Genomic DNA, 16500 nt, shown 5'->3' with positions numbered 1-16500 from the left:
TATCAGGGTCCCAATTCTGCCTTACAAACCTGGTTAGACCAGAGGATGCACAGTGGTGCAGATGGGAACTGGAAACACAGGGAATCCAGGACAGATGAGCCCCTCGGGACCAGCGGTGAGAGTGGCGATACCGGGAGGGAAGGGGGATGAGAAAGGGGGAATTGATCACAGGAATCTACATATGGCTTCCTCTCTGGGGGATGGGAGCAGAGGTGTGGGTGAGGGGAGACGCCGGACAGTATAAGATAAGATAAAATAATAATTTGTAAATTATTAAGGGTTTGTGGGGGAACGGGGAGCGGGGAGGGGGAAGGAGGGGAAAAAGGAAAATGAGCTGATTTCAGGAACCCAAGCGGAATGCGAATTTTGGGAATGATGAGGGCAATGGATGTATTATGAGTGTGCTTTACACAATTGATGTATGTGTGGATTGTGATAAAAGTTGTATGAGCCCCAATAAAATGATTTTAAAAAAACACCATAAAACTTTTTGGTGTCCTAGTCGCCATAATAGTTAAATCTGGTAGTTCTATTTGAATTAAGTTCTCTATAGAAAAATTCAACCTCTATTTAAGTGTTATTTTTCTATAATACATTCAAAATTAAGCACAAATGTCCTATTAAACAAAACAATATCAAGAACCAAATTATGAGTATTTAAAAATTACTTGAACATATATCTTTTAGTAAAAATCTGTGTGTATGGAAAATATAAAGGAACTATATATACACATATATAATAGTCAATACACATTAAAGGCACTATATAGCTAGAATTACCCTGAAATAATTTAAAATGGCATTAAATACAACTAAAAAATACTAATAATTTACATATAATTAATAATACAGAAAGGAGAGGCAATTATATCCTTACCAAGAAGTGGTGGAAGTTGAGGCACTGAAGGTATTTTAATGACTTCCAAAAGTTTCCCCCCAAGAATAGCACAATAAAAAATAGCTAAAAATCCAAATAAACTTCCACCAGGAAGAACTTCAGAGCCAGAGAATGACCACATTACACACCAAATCATAAGAAAAATAACTCCTGAAATAAATAAAACATATGTCTTTATATTTATATAGACATATACATATGATAGAGGGGGAATCCTATTTATATCATATAATGGTATATATAGTGCGTAATTTACTTGGATGGTTGCAAAGATATTTATCTAACACATATTGTAAAAAAATATATATATATATATACTATTGGTATATTCTATTATTATATACACATACATAATAGAAATGTTTTATTAAAATATTTTTATTTCAAAAATATTTTAACATTATATGAGAATTTAAAAATAGTTTATCGGCATATATTTCACATATCATACTATATGTGAATCTTTTAATAATATTTGACAATTCAATAAGGCTGTGTCAATATGATAGAACTTATTTCCTTTTATATTTTAAAAGTTTTTCACCAAGGACAAGAGAATGACTGGCTGTTACAACAATTATCAAATTCACCAAAGATCACAGTGGCAGGAGATCAGGTTTTTTAATAGGAATAGACTGAATCTTTACATTGAAAAGATAATCCAGTTGCTATTTGGTATCAAAGTATTAGACCTGTGTTTCCCAAAGTGGGCTAGACCATCCTCCTGAGGGGTGCTAAAATGATCCAGTAGGGCTGCAAAAGTAGTTACCTATACTTTATCCTGAATTATGGGCTACTGTATAAAACTGTTTAATGGCCAGGGGGGTGCTGAGTAATTTTATTTTTTTCTGAAAGGAGGGCAATATGCCACATAAATTTGGGAAAGTATTAGAGGGAAAAACTAAAAATGGCTGTATAAATTGGATTGTGTCTCCTAAAAATATATGTCAAGTTGGCTGGGCCATGATTCTCAACATTATGCAATTATCCTCCATTTTTGTTACTGTTCCCTCCCCCACATTAACCCTTTGTTGCTGAGTTGAACCATACGATAGCAACAGTGGTAGACAGAGTAGAACTGTCCAAAGAGTTTCCAGGGTTGTAAATCTCCATGGAAATGGATGTCACAGGTGGCTGGCTGGTGGGTTCAAACAATCAACTTTGTGGTTAGCAGCCCGGTGCTAACCACTGCACCATCAGGACTCTTCACTCCACCCCACCCTCATAGGCACCTTGCAAAATGAAAACCTTTGAAGAACTGAACTGTTGAAAAGAAGAAAAGACTTGAAAATAGCATTCTAGTAACACAGGAAGAAAACAAGGCAGCGCGTGTGTCTTAGCTTACCTCTGAGTGACAAAATCATCTTTGAGAATTCATATATGAAATATGACTTATGCTTTGGGAACCTCAAAGTCCTAAATTTAACATAAATTTGACCTCTTAAGTTTTAAAAACTTGTGATTGGCCATCTAAGGTGCACCTATTGCTCTCTCACTGTTCAGAGCAAAAAGTGATGAAAATCAAAGCCTCCTGGGTTAACAGACCACACAGTCCCAGCCTCCACCAGCCTGAGAACAAAAGAATTAGGTGGTGTTCAACTCCCAATACTAACTTCTCTGCAAAGGATCACAAAATAAGGTCCTAGAGAGAGTGATAGAAAACTGTGAACCGAAATTTAAAATAATTAGAAAACAAGCTTACTGTCTGGATGAGGACCAAGGGAACCCCCATTGTGACCCTTAATCACCCTTCAGGCCTGGAACCAAACTTATCCCTGTAACTCAAATTTTCGGTCAAATAATAGGTATATAAGGTGGATAATAACACCAGAAATGTGTGCACATCTTGGAACCAAAAGGGCAGAATTTTCCTAAGGACTAAGTTAAGAGGGCAGGAAAGACAGGAAGAAAAAAACAAAAGAATTAAAGGAAAGTACGGAAATGAGGTGAAATTGATTTTTAAATTGAATTTCTGGAAGGGAACACTATAATAATTAAGATGAAAACTCACAGAGGCTCAGCAATATATGTGAGTTTGTAAATATAATACTCCAGACTCAGCAAACTTTAAATTAGGTTAAAACAAATTAACCAATTTGAAGAAAAGAAAAGAATGAAGAAAAATGCACGGAGCCTTGGAAACCTTTGGGCTATCAGCAAGAGTACTAACCTAAGAATAAAAGAGGTCCTGGGAGAAAGAAGAGCAATAAAGCACAGAAAAATACTTTTAAAAATCATGGCAGAACAAAAACCATCAACTTACAGAGCCATTCATTTTAAACACTACCAAACAAAATAAACACACACATTGTTGTCAAACTTGATAAACAAAGCCAGAGAGAAAGTCTTCAGAGCAAGAGAAATGACTCAGTGAAAACAGAGAAATGACCATATCATTAACAATGGCATGCTTATCAGAGAGAATGGAGACCAGAAGAAATTGGAGTGACTTATTGAAAATATAGGAGAAGCAAACCTATTAATCAAGAATTTGATATCTAGTAAAGCTATCCTGAAATATGAAGCCAGAGTAAAGATATATCCAGATAAAAATAACATGGAGGTAATTGGCCTAGGGGGTGCAAACTGTTGCAGGGTCAGTAGTTGGACTCCATTGGTCCTTTTATGAGAGAAAGATGAGGCTTTCTGCTCCCACGAAGGTTTAGAGCCTTGGAGGCACAAAGGGAATGAACTTGATGGCAGTGGGTTGGTTGGTTAGTTGGAAAGAACTTCTTTTCCAAAATCCTGAAAGGCAATGACAGCAGGTGGTTACTTAGGTCCTTAGAAAGGAGTGAAGGGCACCAGAAATGGTAATACATAGATAAAGAACACGGTGTATCAATAAGTGTTCTCATTTCAAAAAGTATGTGATTTTTATATGATGATAAGTAAAAAGGGATTGCTACTAGAGTTTTGGTTCATACATGCCCAACAAACACAGATGTGTTTAAACATGCCTCTGAGATCAGTGGATGACTGTCAATTAGTTCTCTCAGAAACACACTTGTCTTCGTCTCGTTAGAATGCCTCGACAAGAAAGATTCAATAAAACAGTGGCTTCTGAGGGGATCTGCTGGGCTGGTTAAAGGCAGAGTCTTCAGTTCAGGTTATTGCAACTGTTTGTTGGGATACCAAAGGGGTAGTCTTGGTAGATTCTCTCAAAGAGTATTTCTTCATAATAACACCATCGGGATATGAAGATGCTTTAAGAAAGTTAAAAATTACTTTGATAAGAAAATGGCCAGGCCTTCAAGCCTTTAAGACCCCAGACACTATATCTTTTGATAGCCAGGCACCATCGGCTTTCTTCACCACCTTTGCTTATGCACACATTTGTCTTCAGCAATGGTGTCGGGAAGGTAAGCATCATGGAATACCAATTTAATAGAACGGAGTGTTCTTGCATTGAGGGAGTACTTGCGTGGAGGCCCAATGTCCATCTGCAGTCATCTAGCTCAGAAGCAACAAAGCTAACATGGAAGAAGCACACATGAAGTGTCGAAGGGATCAGTTACCAGGCATCAAAGAACAAAAAATCATATCATTGTGTGCTCACCTTCCTGATACGATCACTGAGGATAAATGGGTGCATAAGCAAATGTGGTGAAGGAAGCTGATGGTGCTCGGCTATCAAAAGATATAGCGTCTAGGATCTTAACGGTTTGAAGGTAAACAAGTGGCCATCTAGCTCAGAAGCAACAAAGCCCACATGGAAGAAGCACACTAGCCTGTGTGAACACGAGGTGTCAAGGGATCAGGTATCAAAGAAGAAAAAATCTTATCATTGTGAATGAGGGGGAGTACAGATTGGGGACCCAAAGCCCACCTGTAGGCAACTGGACATCCCCTTACAGAAGGGTCATGGGGAGGAGACAAGCCAGGCAAGGTGCAGTGTAGCAATGATGAAACATACAACTTTCCTCTAGTTCTTAACTGCTTCCCCCCACCCCCCATCATGATCCCAATTCTACCTTACAAATCTGGCTAGACCAGGGCATGTACACTGGTACAGATAGGAACTGGAAACAGAGGGAATCCAGGATAGATGATCCCTTCTGGACCAGTGGTGAGAGTGGCAATACAGGGAGGGTGTAGGGAAGGTGGGGTTGAAAGGGGAAACTGATTATAAGGATCTACATATAACCTCCTCCCTGGGTGATGGACAACAGAAAAGTGGGGGAAGGGAGAAATCAGACAGTTTAATATATGACAAAATAACAATAATTTATAAATTATCAAGGGTTCATGAGCGAGGGAGGGGAAAAATGAGCTGATACCAAGGGCTCAAGTAGAAAGCAAATGTTTTGGGAATGATGAGGGCAACAAATGTGCTTGACACACAATGGATGGATGTATGGATTGTGATAGGAGTTGTACAAGCCCCCGATAAAATGATTTACAAAAAAATTAAAAGAAAAGAAAATGGCCAGGAGAGTGGTGACAAGAAATTTTTTCACTCACAACTAGGCACCTGCTCATCTGTTGAGGGCAATAAAGGCTGCTGCACAAGAATTTCATTGGGAAACTTTACCCCATCCAGCCTACAATGCCTGACTTTGCACCTGTAGACATTTTTGTTGTTGCTGTTCCTAAAACTCAAAGAACATTGAAAAAGAACACAATTTGAATCCTTTGAGAATGCCAACACTGCTATTTTGATGTGGTGTGATTCGAAGAGTATAGAATTCTTCGGGGAAGGGATAGAGAGGTGGAAACACCAACTTCAGAAGTTTGTAGACCTAGATGGAGGGTATGTCAAGCAAGAATAACTTCATGTTTTGATATTTTTGTTTAATAAAACTTTCTATGATTTTGTAAAAATACATTTTGACTTATTCTTGTGGCTTAATGGCACAATATTCTTGAGTTTATAACAAATAGCGATATTTGTTCCTCAATGTTCCTAAATAATGCTAAAATGAACCCAAAAACTCACTACCATAAAATCAGTTCCATCTCATAGGAACCCTATCTATATAGGGTTTTCTGAGACTATACATCTTTAGGGGACCAGATAGCCTCATCCTTTTCCTGTGGAGCAGCATTAAACTGAAGCAGATTGTGAAAAATGGAAGATGATTAGTATAATCTTCAGAAAAATCACAATGAAAAAATAACCTCAAAAATACAGCTAAATAAATCAACAGGGAAATTGAAATGGCAACCTAAGATATTTCATTAACAAAAAGCAACAGTAAAGTAAGAAGAGCGAAGTAAATGATTATTGGCAACAGAGAAAAATAGTCGACCCGCTGAGTTAGTTCTGACTCAATCTTTTTTATTTTTTATTTTATTTTTTTTTCTGACTCAATCTTATGACATTGTAAATTTCATGGTCAGTCCTTGACCATCATCATGATCACGGACACATTTGAGTCTATTGTTCTGGCTAGTGTGTCCATCTGTTTCATAGAGGGTTTCTCTTGTGTTTGCCAACCTTCTAGTGCACCAACCATTAAGTCCTTTCTCGCAATTGGTATTTTCTGATGATGTGCCGAATAGTGAAAGCCTCACTATTCAGGTTCCCAAGGAAGCTGAGTGAGTTTTAAAACTCACTTAATCATTCTCTAGGCAGTTGATGATATAGTAAATATTCTTCATTGAGACCAGTATTCTTTGCCAATACCACAGTTTGACTGCATTTATTCTTCTCTTTGACTTGACTGTAAAGACATAGCTTGGGTCAGGTGTACTTAGCCATTCAAGGACATTTATACTTTTTAAAACAATTTAAATTTATTGATTGATACTTCCATGGATGCTGTTGACTCAAGCAGAGTGAAATTGTTGACAACTATGATTTTTTTCTCCATTTGTTATGATGTGGTTCGTTGGATAATTTGTTTTCATCATGTTCTTTGATCTTACTCAATAAGAACCTCAAACTGTCTTCATTTTCAACAAGCAGTATTATGTCACCTGCATTTGCAGGTTGTCACTGAGTCTTCCTGATGCCACATGCTTGTATATATAGTGCACATTCAGGAATTGCAGATTGGCTAAGTAAGGTGAAAGTATAAAACTCTGTTGCATATCGTTTCCCATTTTAGACCTCAAAGTATTCTGGTCCTTTTACCTTACTGTTCACTCTTCCCTTAAGAGCATGCTGCAAAATCTCGTATGATAGCCATTGTGGTCTTCTCCTCTTTCCTGTCTTCTTAATGGCCTTTATTTATTTTTTCATGTATGTTGTGCTTTGTATCATCCTACAACACTTTTCTTCCATTTTTATTGGCACCTAATCCACATATCATACAACTCAACAGTTCAATTGTTCAGTAATATCATGAAGAATTGTACAATCATCACCACAATTAATTTTTGAACATTTTTCTTCCCTGGTTAAGTCTCCTTTAACTTAACCAGCTGTGTAATCACATTCAGTTCTAGTGCTGCCTCTCCCCGACTACAATACTTAATAGTCTTTATGTAGCAGTGTTCAGTGTGTCAAGTCTATTCTTGTGATGCTGTCTAAATTCAGACGGGATGTATTCAAGGTTGTACTGTGGCTCTCATGGACTTGCTTTGATTTACATCAGCTTCAACTTGAATTTGTACTTTGGGTCAATTAACTAATTGCTTTGAGTCAATTAACTAATCCAAACAAAACAGAAAATATTTAAAAAATAAAACAGTATAGAACAAACTTGTGAAATACATCCAGGCCAGTACAGCTAGGCAAGAGGGAAAAGTATAGCTTTAAATGTTTCTATTGAAAAATAAGAAAAACCAAAAATTAATGATATAACTCTTCATGCCAGGAAGTTTAGAAAGAGGAAAAAAGAGTAACCTAAGTATGCTAAATGTGAAGTAACAGAGTTAAAAGTAACTATATATGGATGAAATAGGAAAAAGAGCAATTGCAAGATTTGTAAAACTAAATGCTGATTATATGCAAAATATAAAAAAGACAAGTTTCTGGTAAGATTGATCAATAAAGTAGAGAGGATACAAATAAGCAAGATTAGAAACAAAAAGTAAGCTACAACATCACATTTAAAAATAAAAAATGTCATTAAATATTATAAATTGCTTTATGAAAAATCTGAGAAAATATATGAAAGACAACTTCTAAAAAAACAACTCAATAAGGAACAGAAAACTTGAAAATTCCTATATCTTTTTATTGTGATAAATATACATAACACAAATTTTGCCATTTCAAGTATATAAATTAGGGGCATTGACCTATATGTATTACTATAATTCAACCAATAGTTAAATATTTTCTCATATAAAAGAACTCACCTTAGAATCTCATATGGAAGGTCTAACTAATACTCCAAGAACTATATATAAGTTTCTCCCTATACAAACTATTCTGGTATGTAAAATGGAAGGAGGAAACAATTTCAAGTCACTTTATGTGGCTAACATAAGCATCATTAAAAAGGAAAACAAAAACAAACCAACAAAACATATGATCATTATAATCAAACATTTTTCATAAGTTTAGATATAGAAATCTTAATAGTAAGTTAAATCTTGTAATTAAATACGTTTTTGTTTTTTTTTCATGACCAACCTGATTTCCCAGGAGCGGATGGAGACATTTGTCAGGTGTTGTATTTTGCAAAACAACTTCTACATCGTCATCCCATTGTGAAGTTTGCTCTCCACGTAAGCCCCTGACATCAGCTCACTTTTCCCCCTCATTCCCTACTCCCCTTTCCCTCATGAACCCTTAATAATTTATAAATTATTATTATTTTGTCATATCTTACACTATGCAACGTCTCCCTTCACCCACTTTCTGTTGTCCATCCCCCAGGGAAGAGGTTATATGTAGGTCCTTGTAATCGGTTCCCCCTTTGTATCCCACCTTCCCTCCATCCTCCCGGTATCGCCACTCTCAGCACTGGTCCTGAAGGGATCATCCGCCCTGGATTCCGTGTTTCCAGTTCCTATCAGTACCAGTGTACATCCTCTGGTCTAGCCGGATTTGTGAGGTAGAATTGGGATCATGATAGTGGGTGGGGAGGAGGCATTTAGGAACTAGAGGAAAGTTGTATGTTTCATCGTTGCTACACTATAAAGCTCTTTCTTCTACACATCTGAGTGTCCAAGAATTTGCTTCTCTAGTCTATCCAGAATAACACAAAAGAGAACAATCACACTTGGGAGGCACACACTTCTTACAATAATCCACCATTTGAGATCAAAAGGGAAGCTGGTACCCAAGGACCAAGCTCAGAAAGGCTAGAAAAGGAGGAGGAACAGAAACAAACACATAGGGACGACTAGGGTCAATAGTGCAGGGATGGCCATCAATGAGCTGAAACAAAAAGCGTATAAATTGTTGAAGGGAAAACTGATTTGTTGTTCTGTAAACTTCCAGTCAATTCACAACACAAGGAGAGAAAAGAAAAGCGAAAACCCAGGCCACGTGAAGCGGAAGTAAATTTATGTATGTGAAGCGAGGCCTTCTGGGAGAGAAGAGGAGAAAGAAGACCAGAAAATGGAGTACAGAAGCCCTTGAATGACATGCTAACATTTACGAGTAAGATAAAAAAAATACATATGTATATATATTTTTTCACCCTCATGTAGGAAGGATCCCCAGACTTCATATATTGTTTACACGAACAAGCTGTTTTATTGTAAATTAGGTGAAAGTTAACAGAGCAGATTATTGAACAACTGATACACATTCTGATTCAGTTTATTAACTGCAATCCTGTTCAGGTCACATCACTTCTCCCACTTCCTCCTGTGTTGTTTCCTGTGTCCATTCTTCCTTCTTTCCTAATCCCCCCCTCAACTTTGTATTTGGGTCAATACGGCCCTTTTGATCTTAAATAGTTAATTATTCTAACATGGGGGTGAGTTCAATTTCAAACTTGAAGGGTAACGAACGGCCAGTCTGGCAGGTTTCTCCAGGCTCTATCCAACCAGTAAGACTGACCTCTAAATAAAAGGAAATATTAGAGCTGTACAGTGGATAGGGCTTATCAACAAACAAAATGGCAACATGAGGAAAACTGAGATAATAATGTGAAAATTTAAAAAATTTAAAAAAGAAAGACATGGGAGAAACAGAGTTGCCTGATAAGAAAATGAATATATTTCTAATGTAGCCCGAGGTATTTTTACATGAGAATTACAAGAGAATTCTGAGTAAAGAATTTACTAGGTTTCTTGTTGAGTTTAAGCAGGTATTTTGTTTTGGCTCCCAGCAAGTAAGATATAGTCCAAATATCTTCAGAATAAATGAATCCTGATGTATCTCAATTAAAATTACTCAGGAAAGCACCGTAACTTTTATAACACAAATACAAAATTTTCTAACAATCAGAGAAATTTCTTGTCATTGATAATTCTTTGATGTTTATTTCAAAGCCACTGTTCAGGAAATAAAATGGTGCAGGACAGCTATTGTGGTTTTTTGCCCTTAAAAGTGAGAAACCTACCTCTCTCCATTAGTCAACTCCTCAGTCTTAATTTTCTATTTTTAGTGATAAACACTTTGGCAAACAGGCCTCTAAAAGGCAAGCTTGATGAGTCACGTAGCTTCTCTACTCTCCGGAGAACTCCAATCTGCTAAGAGTTGTGTTTGTGAATTAAGGCCTTCCTTGGAGTTCACTGGTCACTCAAAGTTTGCTCTGAAGAATCAACTCTACAAATAGTTAGGGTACATGGCCTGCTGAGAACCATGGTCTTTATTTCAGCTTGTCAAGGATGCCTTTACTTGGGGGAAAGTATGGATTCTCCACGAACGAAGCTGCTCTTTTCTTCCCACGTGGTACCAATGATTACTTGAAAGGCTGGTGGTTCAAATCTACCTTGAAAGAAAGGCACCTGGGATCTTCTTCTAAAACTTCAGTCACTGAAAACCTATGGACACAGTTCTACTCTGAAACATATGAAGACTCAATGGTGGCTAGTTTTGTTTTGTTTTGTTTTTTAAAAATCAGTTCTCTTGTTGATCAGAACCCACAGGAATGGGGATATTATTTTGAACCTTAAACTATCAAGACTGCTTATGTAATAAAACTAAGGATATCATTTCAATGAAGGAATTCTGGCCCCAGGATTATTTGAAAATCAGAATGTAATACATAGTAAAATTTCCCTTGCTGCTTAAAGGAAAAATAACTTCATAAAAATGTCAATTTTATTGAAAGTAAGTTAAAAAGGAACAATCATTAAAAATTTCCCCAAACTGATACTTATTAGCCTAAAATGAGGTACTGGACAAGCCACTACCTGATAAAATTGCAATTAAAAGTGATGAAATTGATTTCTGTGTGTGGTTGCAAGTTTAAATTTATTTAAATGAATTGTGCTATACTCCGGTATTGGTGAAATAAATATGGTCTATAGAGATATGAAAACTCCACTTCCTTCTCTAACCCAGAGCACATGCTATTTTATAGATTTCTTTAGCTGTGTAAAGGAGCTTTGGTGGCATAGTTGGTTACGCATTGGGCGGTTATCCACAAGGTCAACAGTTTGAAACCACTCCAGGGGAGAAAGATGAGTTTTCTGCTCCTGTAAAGATTTATAGCCTCAGAAACTGTAGGAAACAGTTCTGCTTTGTCCTATGGGTTGCATGGATGATAACGGACTTGATCGTAGTGGGTTTGGTTTGGGTTAGCTGTATGATTGCAGTTACACAGGGTTGTATAGCATCTATCCTATGGTAGAACAGACTGGGACTCTGAAGATGTTGCAAGCACATCTGGAGATCAGAATTCTATACTTTGTGTATAAAGGAGCCAGTGTGAACATGATGTGTGTGTGTGAGAGAGATTGTAAAATCTCACAAGAATGTATAACCTATCCCCAAGACAGAAACATAGAAGGTATGCAAATTTTTTTTCTTATAATTTTTTATAAAATTGCAAAATCAAAAACCAAAGAAAACAAAGAGGATGTGGCTTACATGGCTTATTGAACCCAGATTGAAGTTCTGGTCCACACATTCTAGAACCCCTCAGTTTGCTCCTGAATAAGCTCTGCAGATCTTTGGTGATACAAGCATAGTTCCCTCTTTTTTCCCCACAAGTCCCTGTGCTATTCTTAACAAATGCTTTATAGAAACTGTCCACTAAAATAGGGTTATGGGAATTACATATTTTCAGAGAAGTAAAATAAACCATATGTCAGTTAAGACCTTTGTCCAGAACTTATGTTTACAAAACAATCTGTTCACTTAAATTGATAGATAAGGCCCAATTCAAGTTCAGAGAAAATTTTCATTCCGTGGTATTAACTAAAAAAAAAAAAAAATTAAAAAAAATTAAAAATAAAATTTACTTTCAAAAGTTTAGAGTTAATAAGCAGTAACTCAGAAAGTAAAACGTTTAAACCTCAACTACTCATTTAAATCTAACTTTCATTCTTTATAGGCCTTATAGGAGCCCTGGTGGTGCAGTGGGGGACACTGGGCTGCTGCCCACAAGGTCTGCAGTTTGAACCACAGAGGCTTCTCAGGAAAAGTCGAGGCTTCTGCTCCCACCATGACGCACAGCCCTGATACCCACAGAGCAAAGCTGCTCGGTCCTCCAAGGTCACTGTGAGTCAGAGTCTACTCAGGGACAGAGTTTGCTTGCTTTTTAAATATAACTTACATTTTTTGGAGGTAGAATTCTTTCTAGCTAACTTAAAACCTAAGGGTCAAAAGTAGTTTTAAAGTACAAATTTAAATTAATACTACTCTTAATAGTTCCAAAAAATTAATGGAACGACATGAAAATGATTAATATTAGTTTTATTTTTGGAGAGAGACAAGGGAAAATATTTCCTTTGTTCACATTTTAGTTGTAACAGTGTATTATTTAGATATACAAATTAAGCAGTGACTTTGGTATCTAGTCATAAAATGTATTTTTCATTTTTTTCCTATTTAAAATCCTCATTTTACATACCATTTGTAATAACTTCATTCAATGTTCCAACTGGGGGACAAGGAATATGTATCGATGTCAGTACTTCTCGCTCTTCAATTGGTTGTGCAGTTTCCGTAACTTGGCCATTTTCACTGTGTTCTTGGAGGATCTGTGGCAAAACAATCAAATCCTTTAAGAAATATATTTTTCCATACAATTTTATGAAAGTACAGATCTCACAATTACTACCAAATGAGAAATTCTACACATTAAAGAAAATTCATGCTTTATATTAGTAGTCATAAGCTGGCATTTGGGAATATCATAGGAGCGCATTTAAAAAAAATCATTTTATTGGGGGCTCATACAACACTTACCGCAATCCATCCATCCATCCATTGTGTCTAGCACATTTGTACATTTGTTGCTCTCATTCTCAAAACATTTGCTTTCTACTTGAGCCTTTGGTATCAGCTTATTTTATTTCCTTCCCTCCCAGTGCCCCCCCCCAGACAAACCCTTGATAATTTATAAATTATTATTATTATTGTCATGTCTTACACAGTCCGACGGCCTCCCTTCACCCACTTTTCTGTTGTCTGTCCCCCAGGGAGGGGCTTATATGTAGATCCTTGTAATCGGTTCCCCCTTTCTACCCAACCTTCCCTCTACCCTCCTGGTATCACCACTCTCACCACTGGTCCTGAAGGGTTCATCTGACCTGGATTCCCTGTGTTTCCAGTTCCTATCTGTGCCAGTGTACATCATAGGAGTGCATTTTGACAAACACCTAGATTTATTTTTATAAAGGCTTGAGTCTTTACCATTTTCAATGGCCATTTATGTAAATTTCTTAAGCAAGTTTAGGGTGGGCAGAATAATTAAAAGTGTCCCTTCTTAGTTTATCAGATAATCCAACAAAACTTCTACAAAATTAAAACATAGCTAAATTGGAAATGAGCGGAAAATAATTTTTCTTGGACTCATTTCATTTGAAGTATTATACAAATGAAAGAAAACGAGAAATTCCAGGATCATGCTTCCATTCATATTTATATGTAAAATGTCTACATAGTGCATGGATAAATAACAATCTTCCCGGCCTTTTAATAATCACCTAATTACAGGAATCCTGATGTTAGAGTGGGCTATGTGTCAAGGAGGAAGAATGGCATGGCAGTGTGCTACCACAAAAACGTACAGGCTCAGAAGCCCTGTTGGAACAGTCCTACTCTGCCCACCATACTCTGCCCACCAAGGCCACGATGCGTCAGGGTAGGTTCCACAACAATGAATATTTTGTTTTCCTTGAGTCTAATTAGAGACATTTGCTTGGGAAGAAAATACATGCTTGCTTTTGGTGATTATTGAATGGATTCCCCTGAGGTTAAACCATACACCCCCCCAAAAAGTGTAAACCTTCAGTTGAGATCACCAAATTTGCCTTCCAGTCCCCACGATGCGTGTATGTGTATGCACACTCATGTGCCAATATTTTGCATGGATCGATAGTATTTTGAGAGCAGTGATCTAGGACATCACACTGTCACAGGAACGCATAAGAGGGCTAGAGAGCATGAAGAGATGCAAGAAAGGAGAGATAATCTTTACTAAATAGGGATTCGGGCAGCCCAGCAACCGGTGCCTAAGAATTATTGATGTGACTCTCCCAGACCAAAGTGTTTCAGCCCTGATTACCTGATGGAGCTGTGCTGTTGACAATTGATCCGGAAAGTTGGTCAAGGTCCAAAAGCGCTAAGGTAACGAGAGAAGGGTAAATTCTGATTAAGGTGCAGGTGAAATAATAACTTTTATTATTTCAGAACTTATACGTTAGCACAGACTAGAATGGGGTCATCACAGGTTAACAACTGTATTACCATCAATGATGCAAGAAGGGCTTTGACCGAAAAGGAAATGTGGAAGCATTGATTTTTAAAATAGATAACACTCATCATTTTCATTATGAAAAGTTACTACTTATTAAACCTAGACCAACACAAAGTCTGATTATGAGACTTTAAATTGGGAAAAAAGAAATATTTGATTTTGGTGAAGACTGACCAAGCTAACTGCTATTGAGTAGGCTCTGACTCATGAGGAGACTTTGGGGCAGGATAGAACTGCCCCTTTGGGTGGCTTTACAGGAGTAGAGAGTCTCATCTTTCACCGGTGACGTAGTTGTTGGGCTTGAACTGCTGACCTTATGTTTAACAATTTAGAGCATAGACGAGTACACCACCAGAGCTCCTGTGCACATACCTATCATAATAGTACTAATATTAAAATTTTGTCTTTAAAATACACAATCTAACATTTAAATTAACCCAGCTTGTCTTCGCCTCTGTTAATTTAGATTATTGAGTTTTTCCCGGACAGGGCAAGAAAAAAATAAGCCGCATTACAATTACCAGAAAAGTCTGCGCTCTTTAGCTACAAAATACTCTAAATTACCTCTTTCCATAAGTTACGAAAACACCTTCTGCTAATTTCCTAATACCAATTAAAAGTAGCCATTTTAAAATGACTACTTCTCATTTTTAAACTAGACATATAAGAGAAACTTAATAGGTAAACTTTAGAAATTAAATTTAAGATCATTTTGATTTTATGGCGTCTATCATAAGGTAGTTTTAAGTGTTTTGCTTATTTTACCTGAGGTTTGTCTATGTTCTCCTCCAAATTTTCATTGCTTGATTCTGAGGCGATCATGCTAACAGTGGAAAGAAAAAATAATTTGAAAGAAAAAACAGGATTATACGTCCATCCACGTAAAGTTCCTCGGTGCTGCAAGTGGCTTGTGATTGGCTGCTAACCTGAAGGTTGGTGGTTCAAACCCACACAGTGGTGTTGCACAAGAAAGGCCTGATCACCTGTTTTGTAAACATTATAGCCCCCAAGTCCTATAGCACCGTTCTACTCTGAAACACATAGGTTTGCTATGAGTTGCAACCAACTTAATGGTGTTAGTATTATTTCATAAACATGTATTTTCATATATATTCATCTTAATGTAGATATGATTAGGTGAATCTAATGTCAAAATAATTTTTATCATACTCAAGTCAGACATCGTTGATGTCCAAAAAGCTCCAAATTTGAAGTCTACATACTCATTTTAAAATTGTGAATCATGTGCACACTTTTATAAAACCACCAAGACACGGAAATTTAACACTTCTCAACCATTCATAACGTTGAGTTATCTCTTAACAGCATGTATCAGAAAATGAAATTCTTTATTTCATTCACTGAGCTGGTCTGCTTTAGGTACTGTTTCCTGCTAATCTACTCTATTTTCAGACACATTTTTGCATAAGAGACTCTAGGAAATTAAAATTGAAATATGATCACTACATTAATGCTTACATCTATAAGTTACTGAGGCATGCTATCTTTTTATACATTTTGAAAGGCCTATGGGTTCAACATGTAAATATTTCTCTGAAGTTTTGTTTTGAATGAGAATGAACTAGAACCAAATAAAAAAAAGGATTAGATCTGAAACGTTTTCTTTCAAGATATCACCTTTCTGCTCTCTCTCTATTTGAGTGTAGGGTGAATGCCTTTGCCTGAAAAGTCTCTTTTTCTCAATTCTTGAATTACATCCGAGAGAAAATTAAAGCAGATGTCAAGTTTTCAGTAATCTATAACAACACAACCCCCTAAAGTTTCAAGTATCTGTGATTTTAAGCAAGGCAAGTGCTTTTTTATAAAGGAGTTTTTAAACAAAGAGGAAGGGAGAGGGAACACTACTATTTGAGTAACTAC

The 16500-nt window shown here is 36.7% G+C and overlaps 1 protein-coding gene across 1 annotated transcript in view; it reads right to left on the bottom strand.

The window, feature by feature from the left end:
• The window catches only part of SLC9B1 (solute carrier family 9 member B1), a 42417-nt gene extending 26976 nt beyond the window's left edge, over nucleotides 1-15441 (bottom strand). Inside the window, exons 1-3 of the mRNA XM_004703446.2 lie at nucleotides 15385-15441; nucleotides 12769-12898; nucleotides 878-1048 (exon numbers count right to left, since the gene is read on the bottom strand). Of these exons, the coding sequence (XP_004703503.2) occupies nucleotides 878-1048; nucleotides 12769-12898; nucleotides 15385-15441 (358 nt within the window). The remainder of the gene's footprint in view (nucleotides 1-877; nucleotides 1049-12768; nucleotides 12899-15384) is intronic.
• Between the last annotated feature and the right edge of the window lie 1059 nt (nucleotides 15442-16500).

Source organism: Echinops telfairi, unplaced genomic scaffold (assembly GCF_000313985.2).
Source record: "Echinops telfairi isolate 266 unplaced genomic scaffold, ASM31398v2 ScPeMD7_7468;HRSCAF=8506_0, whole genome shotgun sequence".
Lineage (NCBI taxonomy): Eukaryota > Metazoa > Chordata > Mammalia > Afrosoricida > Tenrecidae > Echinops > Echinops telfairi.
Note: the sequence above shows the minus strand (reverse complement) of the source record. Positions and strands in the feature narration are given on the sequence as shown.